The sequence below is a fragment of the Etheostoma cragini genome, chromosome 1 (genome assembly GCF_013103735.1).
Source record: "Etheostoma cragini isolate CJK2018 chromosome 1, CSU_Ecrag_1.0, whole genome shotgun sequence".
Lineage (NCBI taxonomy): Eukaryota > Metazoa > Chordata > Actinopteri > Perciformes > Percidae > Etheostoma > Etheostoma cragini.
Genome location: NC_048407.1, coordinates 17798589 through 17822717, shown reverse-complemented (window position 1 = coordinate 17822717; position 24129 = coordinate 17798589). Strand labels below are relative to the sequence as shown.

At 40.1% G+C, this 24129-nt stretch overlaps 1 protein-coding gene across 7 annotated transcripts in view; it reads right to left on the bottom strand.

Annotated features, from left to right (window-relative positions):
• The window catches only part of sox6 (SRY-box transcription factor 6), a 133041-nt gene that overhangs the window by 38679 nt on the left and 70233 nt on the right, over positions 1–24129 (bottom strand). For 6 of the 7 annotated variants that reach the window (XM_034869117.1, XM_034869109.1, XM_034869151.1 and 3 more), the window contains 3 exons: positions 17259–17431; positions 15474–15542; positions 569–692 (listed from right to left, as the gene is read on the bottom strand). In XM_034869117.1, the coding sequence (XP_034725008.1) occupies positions 569–692; positions 15474–15542; positions 17259–17431 (366 nt within the window). The remainder of the gene's footprint in view (positions 1–568; positions 693–15473; positions 15543–17258; positions 17432–24129) is intronic. The other variant, XM_034869140.1, reaches the window with a different exon arrangement.

The following is a 24129-nucleotide window of genomic DNA, read 5'->3' as shown; positions in this document are numbered from 1 at the left end:
ATTTAGTGCCTTGCTCGACACTTTTCATTATATCTTTCATAATTCAAACAATGCTTGGCTGGAAGTTTTTAATTCTTTGATTTTCTTTTACTGCTGCTAGCGCATTTGCTTCATATGATAGTCCTGAAGCAATAGTGCTGTTATGAATTGATATGTTCCATGTGCGATTTTGGTCGGAAGCAGGCTATTTGATCGTTGTTGTGCAGTATGTAAACACCTTCTCTGCTGTTTGGGTTCATGTTTAGTTACCACTTTGTGCACTAAAATGGTTAATTTTATAACAGCGTTTTGCAGAGCCGATGCTGAATAGGTTAATAGGTTTTTTGTCTATATTGTTGTGTACAAACTTTTTAGACTGAGATTTGTTGGTTGAGCATGTTGTAGACAGTACTTCTATTGCCGTTGTAATGCAGTATATATATATATTTTTTATTGTTTCTTCTTTTTGGTAATTCTACTTCTTTGTGAAAATGGCCCACTCACTTTTGTACTGGCCTACCCAAAATATTATTTCTGCCTACGCCACTGGGGGGGAAGGGCAAAATGAAGACTTATTTTGCAAGCTTACCTGGCTTATAAGACATTCCTGGGGGGAAGAGAAATCCTTGTTGGGCGGCTGCCGCTGCTGCCAGAGTTCGTTGGTCGTGTGGAAAAATGGGGATCATGAGCGGAGGCATGTGACCCTGGACCTGCTGAACAGATAGGGAGCAGAGATCAGAGAGAGGCCTAAGCACAGTTATGGTACACAGAAACACAGAGCCCACTCGGGGGGGAGGCCAGATCACAGTTCTTGCTAACATGTGCTGACAGGGGGCTCTGCGGCACTGACGGCTCTCGTGTGCTCACACAATACCTGGCTAAGCTACGCCTGCTCTTAATCCAAACCACAATTTCACCTTGGTACATCAAAGGCCCCCGTATATGTACATTGTTCCAGTATGAGTTAGAGAAAGTGACATGCAGGACAGAGAGCAGAGAGGGTTAGTAGGTCTGTACGACGTCTTTAGAAAAGCACTGTGCATGTTGAAAGAAGCATTCACGGACACCCTTGCTGCTCAGTAGTTACATGTTAGCAAGAGGACTGTTAAGTGTATTACACAGAAGACCCTCACCTCAAAGCAAGATCAACAACTCACATAATCTTGGATGATTATTTATTCAGATGATAAAAGCCTTAAGACAATCCAGACATTTACTACTAACTGTTTCCAGCAGAGGAAAAATAGCAGGCATTAGAGAAGGGCTTGTCGCTTGCAGTATTTCATTTTAATGTCATTCTCCTGACTATCTGTTCCACTCATATATTAACCTTCACCAAGTATTCTGTTGCTGAATCGCCTACTGGGAATATCAACCCAAACTCCCCGTATGTGTGTGTGTCAAGGGTGGGTGAGTAGCTTATGTCTCAAAAAGTGGTGTGTGTGGGGGTTTTCCACACATGTCGCTAGGTCCAATCTTACTGTCATTCTCTGCTTCCTGAAACTCTATGATGGGGAGCAGCCCGGCTACCATGGACCTGCAAGAGTTAATCTAACACTGAGCCAGGCCACCTCAGGGGAACCTGCCTGGAAAATGGGTTAATAAAGGTCATCCCCCAAAATAAACACTTTACAGAATGTTTCTCCATTCATCCCTCCTTAAAATCAACTTGCAATAAAACGGGTCTGGGTGCAATTACTGCTGCTGCATCGAGGCATGAAATCAACCTGCTCTGAGCAATGACTTCCCCCCCCCATGTTCTGCCTGAGATCTGCTATGATCTCCAGTTTTTCAGCCCGTGCTGCTCCCCCTATAGACCCTTCACCGGTGTAGTCGCACCCAGTTTCTCTCACAGCTAACACGCTAAACCTACTTAAAACTACTTTATTGATCTGTTCAGAGGTGCAGAGCTAGACTGAAAACTAAATAAATAGAACCATTTTATGCCTACTGAGCTTTTACAGAAGTGCAAGTGCAGAAAGTGCATTATAGAAGAACAGATAAGTATGTCATTCTTCCAAAAGTAATTCTGTAAAATGTGCTGTTGCTGAAGAAAAACAAATGGCCAAGGAGACTGCGACAAATGACCTTAAATAAAACATTGCTTTATAGGGATTTGTGTTCCAAGTTTCCAGGCTGAATGGATGAAAGATGAATCTTGGCTTTGCATGTATGGAACATATGGAAAAACACAATAATTAATGTCACAACATGAGGTAGGGCCAGTGACAGGCGGGTGGACACTGGGGAACACAGCTTTTCTCTGTCTGTGTATTTGGACTGGAAAACCAGATGGAGTCTGTTGCTGAATGTGCGGTAGTCACAGGGCAGAAAAGAGCTCCCTCAAGTCCACATCCCTCCAAGTATGTTACAAGTGTGTTGTATGGCAGTTCATACACTTTCCCAGAATTAACTAACATTCCTCAGCAGTAAAAAAAAAAATACATTTAAAAAAGTTACTTTATTTTTTCCCTAAACAAAATTTTTGACCGACCGATATTTTCCAAACACTCTCCTGAGTGAAAACGTTTTTTTGTGAGACTGCTGTACATGTGCGACGTACAGCGTGTTGGTCTAATGTAATAAAGACAATCGTAACACATCTCTGATCTTTTTTATAAATCATATCAACAAAACAAACTGATCCACAATCATTTGCTTCACGAGAGCAAACAATATTTTGTTTCATTCACACAATCAGCAAAATTTAATGGATTTTAATTATTTTTAAAGGCAAAATGTGACTGCATTAATTTATACAGAACTGAATCAGATGTCTACAGATTATACACAGCATAGAGACAGCCAGCAAAAGGCATCAGATACTTGGATGAATTTTTCTCCAGCAGTAAATGTAAATGATATCATTTCATTTAGGATATCAGCTTTTATTACTGTTATTATTTTAAAATATGGAGCAGAATATACAAGATTCACCGAGGCAAGACAGAGTGTGAATGTGCGTTGAAGGGGAAATAAATGCATTGAGTTTGAATAGCTGTGATTTTCAGTAATGAGCTCAACGCATTAAAGTTTAATTTACGGCAACTAATGTCAGAGAAAGGCAAATCAAATTCTGAGGAGCTGCAAGGTGGCAACAAATAGTGTAGGTTAGTTGAGCTGTCAATTAACAGCTGGCACAGGCTGAGCAGATTTCACATTTTCACTTTTTTTTACTCTTAAAGTAAAAGAAGAAAAAAAGTGTATTTAAAAAAGAGACAGAAAGAAATTGTGTAGCTTTCACTCTCCTTCTGTTACTAGAAACCCGACCCCCCCCCCTTTAAGAGTTGCCCTCAAGTTCATCTATGCATGGGCTGAGTGCCCAGGATATTTCTATTGCCAATATGATCTTGAGGAGTCTGAGAAGGAAGTGGAGCAGATGTGAGCGGGGCACTTGGGCAGCGTCCTCCCTTCTCCTCGTAAATACAGCGGCATTGTTGTGATGGCACTGCTCTTCCTTTGTTTTAGCACTGCTAAGTACTGGATAATGTCATTTCACACCATCTGCCCCCAGGCTTCATTAAAGATACATGAATGGGCTATCTTATGAGGAACAGGTGCTATTGTTTGTCCCTTAAGACCCAGCACTAAGGACCTGACTCAGAATACTTGAAGCGGAGCATCTGTAGTGATCAGTCAGACAGACTTGGCTGAGGCCCCCGTCTCTGCCAGCAAGCACTCCAACAGAGGTTTCTGGGGGAACTCAGCCGCCTTGCAACATGTATCATCAATTCAGATGACCTGATGAAGTCTGTATCAGGCCAGCACGCAATCTGTTTCCCTCTGAAGGAGATGCTGGTGTTTGATAAATAGAACCAACTTGCAGTTCCACTGCGAGTAGGATACAAACAATCTCATTCTGGAAGAGCTAATTCAGTTCATTTTAGTCTTTTTTTTTTAACAAGAACAATTACAAGACAACTTACTTATTATTCTTACAATATTTAGTTCAGTTACACCTTTGTTGTATTGTAGTTGTACAATTTGACAAGTTCTTTTGCCAGCTATGAACTCTTTTAATTTTGTGTTATTGTGTTATTAAATTTTTTTAACTAATTGTTTATTTCAGAAAATAAAACTTAAAGTGTTAAAATAACCAAGTTCAAGAAAGAACTTGCAGTAGCTTAGCTGACTGTAAAGGTGTTCACAACAGCAGTCCATCCCGGGGTTAGACTGCAGAGGAAAACACAATAGAGAGTCAGACAGCCCAGACCAGACGCTCATCTGTGATGTGTAAATACACAAGGTGTAAAAGACGGGGTAGAACTTAAAGAGCGCCCTTTATTTCTACTTAAAACATATGCAATTTGCGCACACACACACACACATATTCAGCTTCAATACTACATTAACCCATGAATGATGTACTTTTGCTACTACTAGATTTATTTTTTGTTATTCCTATAAGGCGTACTCATGGTGAAATGCAAATAGCATATTTTATAAAATTTGACTTTTATGATTATTTTTTGGCAAGCTGTGTGATTTAAAAACACATTTTGCAATTTAAAAATATTTCTACAAACCTGTCTGAAGCTCAGGTATTGCTGTAAAGTATTTGTGCCAATAAAAAAAAAGTGAAGGGTGGTGTTTTTAAAAATGTGGAAGCATCCACCTACAAACCACGAACAAGCAGCTCCAAAACACTGAGTGCTAATGGAGATGTACAGAGCATTACAGCACTGACTCTGGCCCCTGTCAACACCCATGTTCCTCACTGTCTGTTATAGCTTCTACAAAGCACCCAGGAGGCCTGAAAACCCCCGCTGGCTTTCCCTCATGCACTGATCCACACTCAAGTTTGCTCCTCGCTATGCACCACAATGTGCTATGTGAAGGAAACTGGGCGAGTTTTAGTTTTTACTGCCAGAAGCAGTCAGTATTAACAAGATTAAAAGACAAAAAAGGGCAAAAAGAAGACAAACGCCTACCTCATTCTCACCGTTTCATGGTTATTAGCTTGAAAGGACCTGTGAGATCCTGGGTCTAACATCCTGATTAATTGCTACTTGACACCTTTTAACACACCTCTCACACATATGCTTATCTTGGATATAATCTGCATTCATTTGCCTCGATTAGACTTGTTAAAAGTAAAACCCCTTCAAATATTTTATGAAAATACTGACAACAATACAACCCCAAGCAGCCAAAAATTCTGAGGAGCTTGTGATGATGATGTTCTTAATTCTGTACAATCATTTAGATTATAGTAAGCCCCTTTCCCATTAGGAAAAGATCACAATCACCAGTAATCATTTAGAAGAGGACTCGCGTTTCACTGACATCTCATTTTAATAAAATTATTTCCGCACTTTAGTAGCTGTCAGATCCGCAGCTCTCGCTAACCTTCTCTTTCACATTTTCTATAGGAGGGATTCTGTAATTTCACCCACGGAGGATAGACTCCAGCTGTTGCTGTAAGAACTGATAGTTCACACTTTGTCCCCCCCACACACACTGCTCTCTGCTGAGCTGCACAACGAGCGCTCTCCGAGTAGAAATCGCCTTTTGTGATCCATTTAAAGGGAAAGTGATCTTGAGGAAGCTGGTAAGTCTGGCTACATCCCAACAGCAGCACACACAGTAAAACTGACACTAGACAGCAGGATATGTTTAACACCCGCCACTGTGTACACAGCCCGCTGGGTGTACACTGTACTGGAGCCTAACCAGGAGGAAAATCACTCAGTGGAAGCACTTCTGGGCTCTTGAATACTCTGTGTTGTTTCAGGATTTTTCCCCTATGAAACAATGAACGGTTTTTAAGCACATATTACTCCTTTACTACAGGTCACTTATCAGCCGGTTATACTACTGCTGCACACTGACCATGGCAGGCACACAAATTGATCGAACAGAGATGTGATGGTGTTCGGGTTTGTCTGCAGTTGATGGTAATCATACAAATAGATCAATAGATTTGAACCAGACTTTGATGTTCCAGACTTTAGGTCTTCATATTACCACTCTCTAGACTGAAGCACATTATTCTTGTCGCTCTGCTCTGAAAAATAAGCACGCCGGAATGGGGAGGGCAACTACACTGGAGGGGTTCAGGTCACTAACAAAGGGCCCTTGTCCTGGTCAAGTCTATGACCTTTCTCCTCACTTCCTTCCTGAAATCGTTGCACAGCACCCTTCACTACAAAGTCAAAGATAGACAGCCAAAGCCAAAAATCAACATTGTATAAGCACTAACCTAAATAAAGCCCCATGCTATTTTCTCTGAATTGTTGGGGTACAGCTCGAACTCTGACAGCAGGCACTGTTTGCTCAGGTTTGAGTGTAACACTGTGCATCAGTCACTGAGTGCTGTTCAGGATAAAGTGCAGCGGATCCAGACACTTGAGTGAGGTCAGACCATCCAGAGGGAACAACCAATAGATGATTTCTTGTTCCACTAATTCCTTACACAGTAAAACAAGCCTTCTTGGAAAACAGCCATTCCAATATGTCTATATTAAGTTGAGGGGAGCTTGAAAGCAGTGTAGTCCAACCCTCTGACCCGCCTAACACACCCCAACCCAAATCCCTCCACTCCAGCCCTCCTCCATCTCATCGTTCCTACTGACTTCTTTGGAATTCTGGATAAAATTGCAGGCTACAGTTTGCTTAAACACACTGCCTGGTGTTTGCAGGATTTTTGTAGACTGTTCTGATATAATGTAGTTTCAATATTAAATGTTGTAGGAATAAAAAGAAAAGCTTAAATTAAAGGATGACGCAGAGTGGTAAAATTAGGCATACTGAAGTAAGTAAAACACATTTATAGATAAGTCAGTGCATGTACAAGGATATTTAAATTATTTATTGGGACTGAAATTACAAAGCAAAGATGACAAAATTTGATTTCTAAACATCCAATGTGATATATCTAGGTTTAGTATATGTTGTGTACATAAAGCAAATTGTGCTGATTTTTAACTGAAATGTATCTGTCTTCAAAAATAGATTAATATACATAGAAGATACACATCCAAGTCAAGACTTACTGTAAGGTATGTTCTTCCTTTTAAAAACTTTTCCTTATTAAGTTTTCATGCTACAGCTCTCGATTCTGAACACACCTAAAGTTATTATATTTAGTTAATTAAAATGCATCCTCCATGCTGTCAGGAATTGTGTGCACACAGAAACACAATCCTGCATTACAATACAATACTACCCTTAAAATACAGATAATTTTTAAAAGCAAATACATCCTTAAATGGAAGAATGAATAATTGTTTTTTTTCAAGGTGTGACTATCCTATTAAGGTTTGCAATAAGCCAAATCGATGGAGACTCCTCAAACAGCATGTGTAATAACAGGAAAGAAGAGAACAGATATAAACAAATGCACAATTGGGTTAGGGCCCAGCATCATTTTCCTGCATATGCTGTATAAGGGAATAAGGGAAATGCCTCGGACCTTCATTGCAGGAGGGAGAGTGAGGTACTAAAGAACATTGGACACGGGCTAGTCGGATAACCAGCTACAACCATGTGAAGCAAACAGGACAGGGGGAGTGGAAAATAGAGGGATTTAAGTTGTGAGGCTTATTAAATAATGTGGTTGTTAAGCTTGGAAATATCACATCTTCAACACTTTGGAGCAAGAGACATAAATGCTTTGTCTGTTCACTGTTAACTGTTTTGGGTCGTATAAAGAATGGAGCATGTTTTTATATATATATATATATATATATATACACACGTACATATCTTCCCTCTAGATTTCCTTTAGATTAGGCATTACCTGTGTTATATTTCAAAAGCACGTTTAATTCTTTTATTCAACGTTTAAAACAGAAGACCAGCCCTAATTTGTGTAAGGCTGTTGTCCAAACTATGGCTGAGTTTCGCCGCTGTCCCATCCTCCAGTCATAGACTGAGGCTCTGTCTTTACTATTACCTCCCAGCTGCTGGGCCCACACACAACAACAGAGCCCATTCAGAGCAGGCCTGCCAGGAGGGGCACCTTTATTAGAGACACAAGTGCACTGAGACTTTCAGACATGCTCAGATATCATCGCCTAATGATGATTTTTGTAAAAGATCAAAGGAGAGGTAAGATGATGACTTGTTTAAAAAAAGGTGTTCAGCTGTATTTAGAAATTATCAATGAAATTAAGGAAATGTTCCAAAGAAGAAGAAAAATATAGGTATCTTGGAGAACTGTGTATAAATAAACAAAAACTCTACAGTTCTGTTTTTATGAAAAACTACATGACAAAATAGGTCATTCATTGTGTTCTATTGGGGAATGCTTGGACTCTTCCCTGCCCCAAAAACAAAAAGCTCATTTTTTGAGTTGGCCAAAGGCTGATTGCTTTGCTTTGCCACCCCAGCCCTAAGAAAACACGCACCCCTTTCTCCCTGCCGGCTGCCCGTACACAGTAGAGCCTATTAATTCAGCTCCTTCTCCCTGTTGAGTGTGCCCACTGCTGAGGACGATGGCTACGCAAAGCCAACGCAAAGACAAAACAGTTTGCACAACATTAGCAGAGAAAACACAGCCCATGCAGAGAGGGAGAGGAAACTAAATCAACATCACACTGGAGGATGTGTTCTCTCTCAACTGATATTTTCTTATGAGGGTCTGGGTACAATGAATGTTAAGTGTAGGCGCTCTGCCTTGATCCAAGGGAGGTTTGTGGAGCACTGAACAGGTGCTTCATTGTGATATTTAGACAACTTAAAAATGCTTCATTCATCATATTTGCATTTAAAGAAAAGTTGTTCCGTTATCAGGATCATTTAGCCCCATGATGAATTTAAAAGGCAAATTCACATTCCCATATGCCTGCTAATCCTCTGTCATGTGTCAGTTATTCTTGTCACTTGTAAGAACTGATAGAAGGCTGAAAGTTTGTGTCATAAATTAACCCGTCCCACGGCTGCTTTACAAACCCCTCAGGTGACTAATTTTGAGTAGACCCTCAGGTGTGATTTCACACATTACAGCCGTTCTTGTAGCAACTCTCAGATGGAGCCTCTTAATTATCGCTGCTTAAACTGCTGAGGTGTCTGAATACAAAGGCCAATTACACAAAAGCATGGCTTTATTGTGTTATTTACAAATATAACGGATCTACGTGTTTGTCTACTTTCTACCTCATTGGCAAAAACACAGTACAAGCAAGCATATGTTTCATATGCATCAAAATAGACTCAATTTCGCCAGTGATCAGTTGTTACACTTATTTACACTCAATTACACTGTTACACTGACGAAACAACTTTTAAATCGGGTTTTTCCAATACCTACTTTTAGTTAGCAATACAAGTCAGCTGTCGTGCATGTGTACCATAACGTAAAGATACATACTTGAGTTCAGTAAATAGATGGTGCATATCATCTGCAAAAAAAGGAGACAGAGCTAATGGGACAAAACCCACAGACCCCAGACATTCAAACAGCATCTACTGTTTATGTTCCTAAAGCAAGACTTTGTTTCAACAGACACATGGCATTGCATGATGAACCAACTGTTCATCCACCTAGCTTCATTTGCAAACCAACACTGTCATTGCTGAGGTCGTATCTAATACACCTTTTTGCGCTTCATTAAGTTTTAACAGGGCCGAGATGGCTTTATTGTGTAAATTGCATACGACTTTGTTTAACGTCAGCATTTCTTCTGCTTCCTGACAAGAAGTCACATTTCATAACTAATTAAATTGATCCCCCCCCCACCCTCCACCAATAGAGTCCACTAAATTAAATTATTTGTATCCTAGTGTCAATATATTAAATCAAAGGGGCTAATGAGTCGGGTCACTGCCTTCTTTTATCTTCAGTTTTGCATGTGCACATCTTCATCAGCTAACAGTCTCCTTAAATGGAGGATGAACATGCTGGACTGAGCCTCCCTGGGCAAGAGCCAAGCCTGTCTGACTAGGCTGTTAATGCCCCCACATAATCCTACAAGCAGGCTAACACAGAGCTCTTCAACACAAGGGAAAGCACTGGCAGAGCGGCATCCACACGGATGCGTGTGTGCACACACCAGCACACTTAAACACACATGATCATTCCCCTGCTTTATTATTCTCTTATAATCATGCTAAAAGTTCCAATCTTGCTGTGCTAATTGGGGGACTTACACATTATCTTTAACAATGTCTATTTTTGTGCCTTTTTTTTCCACGGCATTAATAAGAGTCTCACACAGAGAAAATCCTTTGTGCCGGAGATACAACAAAAGCATCTGAGAATACACAAATTAGCTCTCTTATCTTTTGCAATTACCATACAGCCCTGTGTTTATATAAACTCGTCTGATTGATTTAAAATATTTACCATAATAGTGTAGTTTAGGAGTCTTTGCTTCTCTAGATTGGTAACCAAATAGTGCAACTCAGTGCATTAAATTACTGCATTAGATTGGATAGCATCCATATTCCTTTTTATAATAATAAAGAAGGGATAAGAACCAGTACTACTAAAAGCTAATTTATCATACAGGTCAAACACCAATTAGACCGAATTGTTTTTGCTCCTAATAGGTTATAACTGGTTAGATAACAATTTGTTCAGCACTAGAAAAGAAATACAAAAGTTGAATACTTAGCTACAGGACATTGCACAGTCAGAACTTTTTCGCACGTTAAATAAATTTGATTGTCAATCACATCTGCATACTGCCTCCTAAACTTTTGTCCGTAATAAAAAATATTAATGTTGTTACATTTTCTAAGTTTTTCGCATCGGCAGCAAGCAAGGGAACGTAAAAAAAAGAGCTCTGAAGAAAATGATAACAGTCTCTGCTGCAAACCAGAAGCATCCGGCTGTGTGGGGCTTGTGAGCTTGTAGGAAACCGTTAACATAGTCTGATAGAGGCCAATTATTAGGGGGCAACTGCTTCTTAGTGGCAAAGACCTTACATTGACTTCATGATTTAGGTTGCAACAAGACTGTGAACTTCAGCATCCTGAGCATACAGGTGACCACAATGGAATGGCATCAAAGCAAGAATGTGAAAGTCCTTGAGTGTCACAGCTAAACATGGGCTGCATTTAATTTAAAATATGTGGAATGACTAGATGGTCACTGCTGGTCAAGCTGGCTGTGAGGTGTGACAGATGTCATACATCTAGCTTGACTAATCTTGACCACATCTGCACATAAAATCCAAATTTGCCAAGCTAATACATATGTTTCCATGCAGAGAACCTAAACTTTGGCCTCTGTCAAAAATGCATGTAACTAGATAGATGGCATTGTTGAGGGGAGGGAGCAATACATATTTCATTTCCTATCACAATTTATAGATCGATTTACTGCCACCATAAAACAACAGTGTGTTTAACTGGGCAAGCTCAAATGCCACTGAATACACTTCAGCAGAACCTCTTCTGTGAATTCTCTGGTTTATTTGTAACAGAGGGAAATAGGACACCCATGTCCTGAACTGATTAAACCAAACTTCTTTCCAGATTTTATTTTCTCTTCAAAAAATGTAAAAGTAAGCAGCGGTACGTAAGATCATTTTGTCTGTATTATAATGTAGTGTTCAATAATAAGTTGCTGCTGTAATTGAATTTTGTCTTTCATCTCGGGACCTTCAGCATCTTCCCAACGAACGTCTGCATGTCCCCCAGTGTTTATTTAAACCATTAAAGACATGTGAGAAAGCCTTTAAGACTGTGTGTGCGGTAGTCAACAAATTACAGGCCTTTTCTCTTTCAATCTCTGATTTTCTTTTTAAATGGAAGGGATACACACATTCTGAATGTGTTTTTGTATATCTTTGTGGACACAAGGTTGAAGGTAGGATGTAGAGGCACAGATTTGAAGCTAGGTCGTGTATAGGGAGAGAACAAAAGGTCAAAGGGAGATAAAAAAAATCCAGACCTGGTTGATGAACAGATCATTTAAAGGTTTTGAAGACAGGTGTGTAGACAACACTGTAGACAATGGCCTCCATAGAAATGTATTATCTTTCAAATCTTGGATCTCACAGTGTACTCAGGCCAGGGTTAGCACGTCAATGCCACAGCCAATGACAAATGACGATGTCATGATATTGTGATATTTTTAATGGATACAAAGAAATTTGTTTCATCTGGGGAGCTCTGTTTTCTCCAGCCTGTTTATGAAGATAAAGTTCACCCTGACCTTTCCCCCAATATTTATTCTCTTGATGTGTGTATCAACGTCCCTATGTGCCTGTGTACAGGACACAGTTGCCTCTGTGCATGTGTATGAATATCTGTGTGAGAGAGTCAAAGAAGAGAGGAGGGATGAGCTCTTGCTGCATACCTATGGGCAGTACTTTCACTTGAGTTCCATAGAGCGCCACATCTCATGAGGGTATTTTATTTTTTGTCCAGAAAGACTTTGATAGACCATTCTGTGGTGGCCACTCTGATGCTGCTCTGGTCTTGGTAACATGCGTCTTGCCTTTAAGTCTCATGTACTGTAACAATAAAATTGTGCTAACCAAGTGAGTCAACACTAAAGAGAGTCAAATGACGCAAAGTCCACCTCGGTAAAAAAAAAGAATGGCGTCTCATTATTTCTATTTTTGTAATCTCCCAGTGCCTACACGCAGATTCAGAGAGATAAGTAACTTATGAGATAAACCAGTTCTCTGCTAATATATATGTTTAATTGTCATGAGTCTTGGTGGTTTTTCAAATTTTCTACTAAATCAACTTTAAAGTTAATCTCATCCTGGGATTGAATTTGTGCCAAAACGATTTCAACAACGAGGATGGTCTGAATGAATACAAACAAGCTGAGGGAAAAACACACAAAGCCTTGGGCTTTAACTTTTGATAAGCCCCTAACACTGCAATCAAAACATCTGCTATCTTAAAACAAGTGACATTGTAATCCCAAAGGACAAAGACTAAATCTATATCCCTCTCTTGTAGGAATGATGGGAAAGGATAAAAAGAGAGATGGCTATTCAAAAAGGGAAACTAAACCTCTATAACTACACACTTCTGACAGAGTCACTTCAATCCACATGCAAAAAAAAACTTGAAAGAACACATATAGAGTGACAACAAGAGTCTCCACTTGCAGTCACCATGGTTTTATTGTTTAGACAGTTTACAATGTCTACTGATGTGATCAGTTACATCATCAATACGAGACCTGAGCTTAGGCTCTCTCTTGGCTTTCTCCCTGAAGCCAAAACAGAAGGACTTTGATGGCCGCTGGGGTCTCCAATAAAGTTTTGTGCTCTCCATTCTAATGGCAGAGTAACTCAATCCCCCAACACTGCTTACCACTTTGCTGAAAGTCTGTGACATACATGCTGGAGGCTTGTTTACAGAACTAATTAAGTCAAAGCTGTTATATATTAAAATGTCCAGGGCATTTTTAAGAGGCAGCAGTAATGAAAACAGAGTGTCAAAAATGCTTCACTAACTTGCCCCTAACTCTCTTTTATCTACTCTCTTCCCTACTCCAACTCAAGAGGAGTGGCCATCACCACTCTGGATATTTGGAGAAACTAGGTTAGGGAAAAAGAACTTCTTCTGCTTTAAAGGACTTTCTGTTTTAAACAATGTTGCACACAATCCAACTCATTTGAAGTACTGACAGTGATCCTTGTTTGTTCTCGGGTTGCGTTCTGTCTGCAAGGTGCAGCTAGCAGAGGCTATAGGGCAGTGGACCAAATGGTCTGACCATTGGACTCTTTTATTTAAATGTATTTTTTAATATACTGAACAACATTATGAACGCAACACTTGTTTTTGCCAACCAGAGTTAGGGTTTATCCGAGAAGAGGAACCCCCCACCCAATAGAGAAAAACTGCACATTTCAGAGTGGCCTTTTATGGTGGCAAGCCCAAGGCACACCTACACAGGAGAAGAGCTTACTAACGCAGATTTAGACAGATTTGTAAACCATATTTGAGAGTAATAACCCTTTTGTGTACATAGAAAGAGCCTTAGATCTTTTAGTTCAGCTCATGAAAAACATGGGGGCAAAAACAAAAGTGTTGCGTTTATAATTTTGTTCAGTGTAGGCATATGGGAAGATCTATGGCACATTTGGTCAAGGGAGATGCTGGCTAACTGGGCTCTGCAAGAAAGGACTTTACTTGTATCTCTGTTCAACTGTATATTTAGAAGTGCATTCCCATACAGACTCAACCCCCTGCCCTCTTAAAGCTATGCATCAAGGGGAATCTTCAGGTATCATTTGCCTTTAAATTTGTGATGAAAGCAAGGGTCTTTAAAAGTGAGATGTATTAGAGATGTGCCCCTACGCTCAATGAGCATAAGTAAAGAGCCCTCCATGATATGAGTACATATAAGGTACTTCATTTTAGAGTGTCGTGGTCTGTGCTTCTCTCCAATTTAATTATTTTCCGTATAGACCGTCCACTGTTGAAGTTGAATCTGGTTGTTGCACTAAAGGATGTTTGAAATGAGAAGTTTGCAACAACCTGTGCAGGATGGCACATGAGGAGAAACTGCTTTTTGCAACAACAACAAATAACAACAACAAATATCTCCTGTGATGAGGGCTAAAAGGTGCCAGAGGAACAATTTGTTGCAAGTAAATGTTTGAAGAGGTTAGGATAAAAAAAAAGGGAAAATGAAAGGACAAGACAGGGAGTCGTCAGTAAAAAGAACAAGCAGTGGAGGAGGAGGTGAATGGAGAAGGATGTGCCTGACACTAAGCACAACCAGCAGGATAACGTTAGCCTCACACAGGCAGCCAGGCTCACAGCCTTGACCACTGAGCCAGTGGCCAACCCTGCATAACCTTGTACTGTCTGACCATGTCCAGCTACATGCTGCCTGGGTGGTCTTTCACTACACCACTTGGCACTGTATCACATAAGGCACACACAAACATACACACACTAATGAGAAAGATAAAGTCTGGCATGAGATGCATAGGTCAAATACGCAAGATAAGAGCAACACATGAACGTAGGAACAGCAAGACATAAAAATAAAAACACATTGTCAGCCACACAGCATAATGACAATGTAAGTTTCAGTAGCTCTTGTGCTGTGAAAAAAATTGCCACATTGCCCTTCTGGGGCCAACTTGCTTTCAGAGGCATTTACCAGCCTCTTTCATGTCCCCCACCTCCAGGCTCTTTCCATCAACAGGACTCATTAGCTGTTGTTGCCCCCCCCACCCTCCAACCCCAACCATCTCTTTTTTTTGTTCATTAAGATGTGCTAATTATTCTCCTCCATATTTTAAAGCCCTCCCAATTACCAACAGGCAATTAACATTTGATGAGAGTGATGAATGTTAGTGTGACACAAAAATTAAAGATAAGGTTTTTTTTTAAAGAAGAAAAAGAAGACAAGGAGAGGCTAACAGAAGTAAGCAATGCCATTTACTTTAATGTCTAATTGTATTGATCTGTGCCATTAAATCCAGACATATGGCTCATGGTGACAGTGGCGGTGCACCAGTTACACAGAGGAGGGAAAAAAAGGGTTGTTGTAATAGGCGTGGAAGGAGTGAGAGGTGTAAGCTGCTGAGTGTTAGGGAGCCAACAGAAACACATTCACCGACCTGGATCTGTTGCTGGAGGAGGTTGATTTTGTGCTGCTGCTGCAGAAGCTGCTGCTGTTGTCTTGCAATCTGGTTGGAAACAGAAGTAAAGAGAGGAAATGAAATGACTTCTGGTTAAAACTGACATAAAGAAGACTATAGGAGCTAATATCATGTCATACTTTTCTTCATTGCTTTCTTTCTTTTTTTGGACATTACATACAGATGAAAGTACAACACTTAATCTACTGTTCCCAAATGCTATCCAGACCAGTAACAGTGTATAGGAATATGTTAAAATAGTGGTTACAATGAAAATAATAAAGAGAATAAAGTAGCAGATTTATGAGACCAAATAATATAACTTCTTTTTTCTTTGACAAAATGTTTTTATAACCAAATTACTGCAAAATCTGACCAAAACATTTTGAATTTCTAAACGAACATGAAACAAACTTTACTGAACTGCAATGTCATAATGAGTGGTAAAAGAGAATAAATGATTTAGGGGACCGTGGAACATGGTTATGACGGAGATAACTGGTGCAGACAATGTACGAGTGACAGAGGTCCCTGCTGCCCCTGAGTGACGAGCAGCCATGCCGCAATCTTTCTAATCCCAGCAGTCCCCCTTTCTACATGCCCACTTCATTGAGCATGACAACCTAGTTTTAAGTGTCATTTAATTTTCATTTTTAAATATAATTACAAAGTGTTCACTGTAAGATATCGGCCGTCTGCAAATGTGTCAAGATTAATTTGTGCTGGCTTCCTCACAAGTGTCAACAGTTAATTACTGTGTTGTATCTTGATGGCTTGATGACATTCTGGCTCTCAGCGGGCTCCCCCCCTATCTCTCCCTCTTGCTCTCTTTATTAATATTCTTCCATTTTGAAACAAGACTGAATAATAAAATATCTTATATCGCTGTTCATTTATGCTTCAAATGTCCACAAAGCCTACAGAGTTGAGTGTAGTTTGCAAATGAACATCATTGATTGAAAAAGAAATCAATACTGTTAATGTATTATTAGTGTACTATGACCAAATGCATCACTTCACGTTATATGGCCTATCTCTTCATTTACCACAGTAAGGTCTGAGAATGTGTTGAGAAAACTCTGAGTGAACTCCTTGCTGATAATTGACTCATAGCCATTAGGGGGGCTGGTGATAATAAAAGTGTCGCCCGTGTGGATAGTTTGTGTCCTTATTTCTTCCCAGACATTAACACACTTCATGGCCTCTGCTAATTTGCTGATTTGTACAATATGGCTCATTGGCCTGATTTGTGCTGCACATCTAATGCCAGGCTTGTTCTAATAGGACTCGATTTATAAGATATAGAGGACTTCCATGTTTAATATAACGTTTAATTTGCACATTCCCTCGCATTTGTTAGTATAAGTCATAATAACATTTTTCCTACCACACAGCATAAATGTGGGTGAGAGAGCATGACTGAATTATCTGAAATGATGTAGAGTATAACATCTCTTAAATCTAATATTATTCCAAATTGTACAGAGGAGTACGATTTTACTGGCATATTTCAGGCATGAAATTTAATATGAAATAGAGACTCAACTAAAAAAATGTTTTATTATGGGGTTTATTATAGAGACAAACGGGAAATATAGTAAACAAGAGTAAAGTAGGAAGGAGTATCATTGTTATCAATAGGAAGGAGAGAAAGAAATGTGTCGGAATATGGTGAGGGGGGGAAAGACTATTACCTGGGGTGTAAAAGAAAAAAGAAAAATCAAGATACTGTAAATATAAGAAAAGGAAACAGTGAGCAGTTACCTGCTCCTGCTGCTGACGAGCTAACTCCATTTGCTGCCTCTGTTTCTCCATCTGTGAGGCGGCGAGCTTCTTCTGTTCATCATGGGCAGCCAGAAGCTGCTCGCGCAGGCTGATCAGCTGGCTGATCATTGTGGAGAGCTGGTGTTCCTTTTCCGCTAGACTCTCTGGAGTACCTAGTGAGGGAAGAGAGAGAGATGTCAGGAGTAGAAAGGATAAACACAAGGTGGAGAGCCAGAGTCATAAACAAAGATACAGGGTTGTGTTATGCATAATCGTAAGAAAATGTATTAAAAAAAGTACACATAACGTTTCATGGTGGCCAAGACTAAATAACCAGGTAGAGGCTTTTGTAAAAAAAAAAAAGTCTGCAGAATGCCTCCGCCTTTTTAACCTGCTAAATATAAAAAAGTGACTATGCTGCACATGCTAATCCTTTTTTTTTTCTATAGTACTGTTCACAATATATTTTACAAAGAAAACCACACAGGCAGCAACCAACTGCAGGGAATTCACTGGAAAATGTTAAGGTCACACACAGCCTGGATTTATCTATTTGCTATAGCTTGTGTTTACAGCTTTCACAGGAAGAAAGAGAAGACATTGTTCCTGGCATAAAGACTAAGAGCTGCGGTGTGCTGTCAAACTGAGGTGGCAAGTTATGTCAGACTACCAGGGGTGAATACAGTACAAAGAAAGAGTCGGTGTTAACCTCCAAGCTATAGTTCTTCATTTTAAGGCCATTCCAGTAAACCATTACAGGAGTACTGAAAGGATTGTTCAACAATGACAATCATTAACAGGAAAACTGAACAATACACTTTTAATTTTATTATCTCTGTAGCTACTGTATGCAAAAAAAAAGCCCTGACAGACCAATAGGATTACTTCTCTCTCTACAGTCATACGTCCGCGCTGTATGTGATAGAGAGCTGCTCCGCTGCACTGCTCTCTCCCTCCGCCTAATCAATGCTAAGTGATCCTACCATTGACTTACACCGCCAACATAATTGCCAGTGAGAGGCTAGACAGTAATTCACTCTCCTCCCACTGCACTCCTATGTGACAAGCTGATCTGGGATAATGTAAAAAAAAAAAAAGAGATGGGAAAACCGGCAGAAGAAAGGGAAAGACAGTAAGTGAGAGAGAGAGAGAGAGAAAGAGAGAAAAAGATACAAGCATAGAGATAACAGTACAGTGAAGTCTGGCCTGGGGCCAGCAGGAGCTGAATTCTTTCCTGGGTGTCTTCCTCTCGTCTCTGGCCACATCTGTCTTGAGTTTCTCCGAGAGCTCCCAGGGGCCCTCTTTACTCAAACTATTTTAATTTGACTAAACACCTGATTTATTTTATCTCTCCGATGAGGAAAGCCGTTTGTCTTAATAGGGCTTGTCAACCTCCAGAACCCATTCAGGGCAATTTACTGGCAGGCTTGTCTGAACCTCGGTTTGCCTCGCTCTGCCTCCGCTGCCTGCTGCAATGGATGAGAGCTACAATTCTCCATTTATTCTCCTAACGGAAAAAAGGCACCTAAAGCAGCTATTCATTGGGCCTGTGTGCAGTTTCTAAGGCCTGAATTGACTTCTTATTCACCCGACTACACTTGTTGTGAATAGCTTATCTGTAAAATTGATACAATCAGCACCAATTTTATTAACCTTTGGCTGTGTCCATGAAGGAGCTGCCTTTAACAGGTCACTAGCAAGATACATCAGTTGTTGTCACAATAAATTACAGCTATCAATACTGTGCTGGGGAGAAGGGAGGGGGTAGAGAGAGCGAAAGAGAGAGAATGAAAGAAAGAAAGAATCCAGATGAAGGTGACGGCCATCAGGCCTCGAGGCCGGCACAGATAACCTTGAGGTTGGATCAAACATCTGGACTCAATGACGCCTTCTCAGCCTGCCTAATTACAACTTTTTCAGATGATCGCTCCCTACCTAAGTAGTGTCAACACTGTAAAAAAGAAATGAAATATACAGCATATATATTGTGTGTCTGTGGGCATGAACGTGAGGGACTAGTGCTAAGGATCCACAGAAGGATTTGATGGAAGAGAGTGGAGAGCTTAGTCCTTCCCAAACACCAAAAGAATACAAAACAGAGGGCCCATTGTTTTTATATTGAGCTGAATTGTGGGGAGTCTAGACTGCCCACTGGACTACAATTTGGGCCTTCTCTCTTTAATTTTAATCTTAATTATTCAACACTTTGTTAAAAAAATTTTTTATCCAATGCTGAAATATCATCAAGAATTATTATCAGATTAGTGATGAATGCTGAAGATGAAAATACACTGACACTGTGGAAGAATTTCACCTTCAAGACTGTACAAAGCTTAGTAAAAAATCAGGCGCATATGTTTTTTGTTGGGTGGTTAGTGTAAAAATCTCTTTCTTCCTGCTTTAAATTATGGATCAGTTTTAAAAAGCAGATAAAACTTTTATTGGGTGGTGCAGAAGAGGAGAGTCGTGGTCTGTGTCTGACCAGCATGCTGACAAAAGAGGCCGTTTCCTGCATATTGCATGCCTTTTAACAGCAGTGGGGCTGGGGTCTGCCCGTTAACATGTCTCCTCACATTGCGTTTCCGACGGCAGACCGACAGCCCAGAGATGGCTTGGCGCTACATAAACCCCAGCAGTCGGCCCAGACCTAACATGTTGTGACATCTTCCTGTGAGACGACTGAAGCCCAGTAGGACAATACCAGCCTGACACAGGAAGGAGATCCCAGGAGTTAGCGGTCAAGCTGTGCTGGCACTTTTCTTGTTTTTCTTTTCTCAGGCCACTGTGTGAACTTCAGAGATGCAAGATTGACACATAGAAGGAGGAGACGGTAAAGCTGTGTTGTTGAGAGTTTCAACGCATTCAGCTTTCACCTTTTTAGATTTCTGCCTCTTTTAAACGTCTCAAAGTAGGGCAGAAAACATCAACGATGGGTGACTAAATAAATGATAAGAGGAAAACAAGCAGAGCCATGGTTGCTTGGGGAGGGATGGGGGTATTTGAGCCTTGGGGTCTTTGGATAAAAGGTACTTTGTAGGGGTGCGATTTGTTCTGTCCAATACCCACATCTCCCTCTTTCTTGGCTCCCTCCTCTATGCTCTAATCAAGCAGTCTCTAATTTGGGTTCCAAGTCCAGTACCGGGGAAAAGAAGGAGGCTTGTTACTTTGAAGAGTCCCGAGTGAATAACACAGATAAAAGATTCAGGCACAAAAAGAGAAGAAAAGTGAGGGAGGGTGAGGGTGAAAAGGGGGAAAATCACAAGGCACCCTATTCTCTTCCTTTCCTTTGGTTAAGACAGCTGAGCCATTATGACCAGTTCTGAATTGAGTTTTCTAGCACCAGAAGACTGGAATTCCTTTGTGTCTCTATCAGTCAGCTATTGTGGATGCTTCCATATGCTGCAAGCTCATCCTAAGTAAATTAAGACTTGTCTAAATGCTCTGATTGTACAAAGCTATAGCCACAGACCGCACATGGCTTGAAGGCCTTGTGTGCTAAGTCTCTCTCTCTCTCTCTCTCTCTCTCTCTATCTATCTATCTATCTGTCTCTCTCTCTCTCGTAAAGTGTGTGAAAGTAGACATCAGTGTGTACAGATTATTTTTGCGTGCTGCTCCAATTGATAAAAAGTTGCATGCGTCTGAGTAAATGTGCATGTGTTCAAGTTCATTTGACCCTTTGTTCATTCTTTCTGTGGAAATCACAAAGAGCCAATTGAGACGCGGCAAATAGCATTATTGGTACCTTTAGTGATCAGAATTAAAGGATTTTTTCTGCCCACAGACCTTTCCTCAAAACCATAAAACTGCTTCAACAAAAGCATGAAGCCAATCTTTGTACCATACTCATTTTTCTGATATTGAATATGACTGAAGAATATACTATATTGAGGATCTAGATTGACAGAAAACCAAGCTAGAATAACAAGAGCTAGTTTTATGGTTTCTCTTTTAACTATACACTTGTTCAACAATGCAACAAAGCCGTATGTGTTTCCAGTAATGTGGTGTTAACGCGTCTCCATGCCCTACAACCAAGACAATATGAGCAACAGCTGTTTTACCTGGCTTGCTGCCTCTGCCATGATATAAAAGCTGTTAATCTTGCCAATAAAACCCCATTAACAAGCATGAGCAATGACTCACAAGCACATGTCATCCATTGGCAGCAGTGATTCTCAGTCCCTACACATAGGCTAATTCACACTGAACACAAGAAACTGACCAACATCTTGAATAAAATGTCAGATCTTCTAAATTTTTTTAAATGACTTAGGAGTATGTGCTTGAGACTTGTAACAGCTTTTGGTAGGAGGCAAAGGTGGAGGCTGGGGGTGTGACCTTGACCAAACTGCCACTTTGCTCATTTGAAAACCATGATGTCTCTCTCTCATGGGTGGGCCAAATTCTCTGGGCAGGCAAAACAGAGAAAGGTGAGGTAACCTTGCCCCTTATGACCTCATAAGGAGCAAGATTCCAGATCAGCCCAACTGAGCTTTAATTTTCTCAAAGGCAGAGCAGGATACCCAGAGCTCGGTTTACACCTATCACCATTTTAGCCTCTGGGGGACCACAGAAAGGCTGGGGAAACTCATATTATTGTTAAAAATCCTCATAAAGTGAAAGTTTCATGCCATGGACCTTTAAGACACTTTTACGGAATCAAGATCTATTAAATGGATCAGCAGACAATTTTTTGAAATAAATACTCTTATTGGCGTATGAAGAGGTTATTAATAAAAGCACACTTCATCCACTGTGGTTTTGCTGTAAATGCCGAACACTGATGGAGACTAATATTTTGATGATAGAGGAAGCATCACTCTTCAGTGTAATTATGCTAATGGGATAGCTCCAGCACTTCACTGTCTACCCATGACACTGGACAAGGTACTTCATCAAAGCCAAGATAGAGGCTCGACCTGAACATATTACTCCACAGGGAATGCCAGTGACACTGAAGTTCACTCCGAAGACAAAAATTAAATAACTCAGCACAGAAACTTTTCTTCTGTTCATCCAGTTATTGAATACATCATTCTTTGCCCTGTAATACAGTGCAGCATACCAAAGATCCTAGCACCATGAGGGACGTATGCAAGGCAGCATAGATTACATGTAAACAAAGATGGTCTCCAATACTTCTATTCATCTTATAAGGCCTTCATGGTGATGATTCTGACCTGTGTGCCCTTAAAATAGAAAAGTTTCCAAGGTCTTTGCTCTTGCAAAGCACTTAAAGGCTGCAAGGCAGTGATGAAGGCAACAGCTTACTGTCTGCAAAACCTTGGAAGTGAATTAGTTAAGAGTTTGACGTTATCTCGTTCTTTTCACAGAACACATATTCATTGGTATTATCTATGCAGAGATACTTAAAGAAGAATGTAGGTCTTTCAAAATACTTGGATTTGTTGTCTTTGATGAATAAGTGTATCAACAATGCCTGTGTTTTATATGGCTTCAATTCAGATCACAAGTGACAGGAAATAGTCCAGGAAACACAGACAACTGAGACTAGTACATCTATTTACAAGTATTTAAGGACACCTGCTTAGTTCATAAGCTGTCATGGTTGTAGCAATTAGATTACTTGGCTCTATACCAGAAGTTGTTTCTTTGTCACTTTTTATACTCCATGTATGTAAATATGTGTAAATGAAGCTGCCCACAGCTGATTGGTATTTAATCTCCACCTTCAAAAACATTACCTCTAACCTCAAACCTCAAAGCTGTGTGACTGGTAACAGGCTGTGTTGAAATTCTAACATAGGAGAGAAGAATTCAGAATGTCTTTGTGCTTTAATGCATGGTTTTTCTTTAAGTACTGGAGACTAATGTTGGTTCTTCATGCAATTGGAGAAGGTCCAGGTAAAAATACAGTTGGTTGGAAGTGTCATGAAAAAGGAGAAAGCTATTGATAAAATCTAAAAACCTCTATTGGCCATTTTGCATGCATTTTTGAAATAATTCAAATTGTTCAGCGGGCACTATCTGTTCATATCCTTAATATTAACGTTGGTCAGCCCTTCGGCAGCTTTTCATGGCCATTTGCTTTGCTGAGGGAAAGCTGGTGAATGTTTCAGGTAAGTGCCCTTTTATAAATAACAGTTGTGTTTTTGTCAGCTCCGTACGTGTTTTACATTATCTTCAAATGAAAACAGGAGTAATATGCGTGTTTCCATGAAATGTATCATACAACGTTAAAAGTGATTAGTTAAACAAACCATTACAAACCACTGGAATATAATTCAAAACGCAAACAGAGAGCTCTATCCCTATCACACACAAATACACGAGCACAGCACTTCCTTCTTACCTCCATTGCCACAAGCTAAATTCCTCAATTCATTAGAGGAGAAAAACACACAGTCCAACACTCTCACACATTCATCTGGCAAATGTGGCCTGAGGAATAATGATTTACTGTGGCTCATATTTCACCTGAGTGCACAGGGCAAACAGTTGACTGAAGTGTTGTGGAGAAAATGCTAACTGAGGCATTTTTGACTCAAGCAACTGGACACATATGGTTTTGTGTGAATGTTTTTGTATGTTTGGGTAAATATAATATACATATATTTATATACAGTATGTTGTAAAAACAATTCTTTTACCAGGCTACTTGCTTCTATATAAGTCAGTGTCACTGGGAAATGAGTGCACAGATATTGTTCTGTGCATCTCCAGTGGCATCAAAACACCACTTTATGGAAGCCATTAGGAATAAAGTTACATTTTTAAAGTAAATAATCATGTTTTGAAGCAAACCCACATGGCTGGACAATATGGGCTCTGTGTTCACACAGTGGTCTCCTGTCTGTCTGTGCAGGAGTAAAGCCAGCACAGGTAGGGCCAGCATCAAATCAGTCTCAG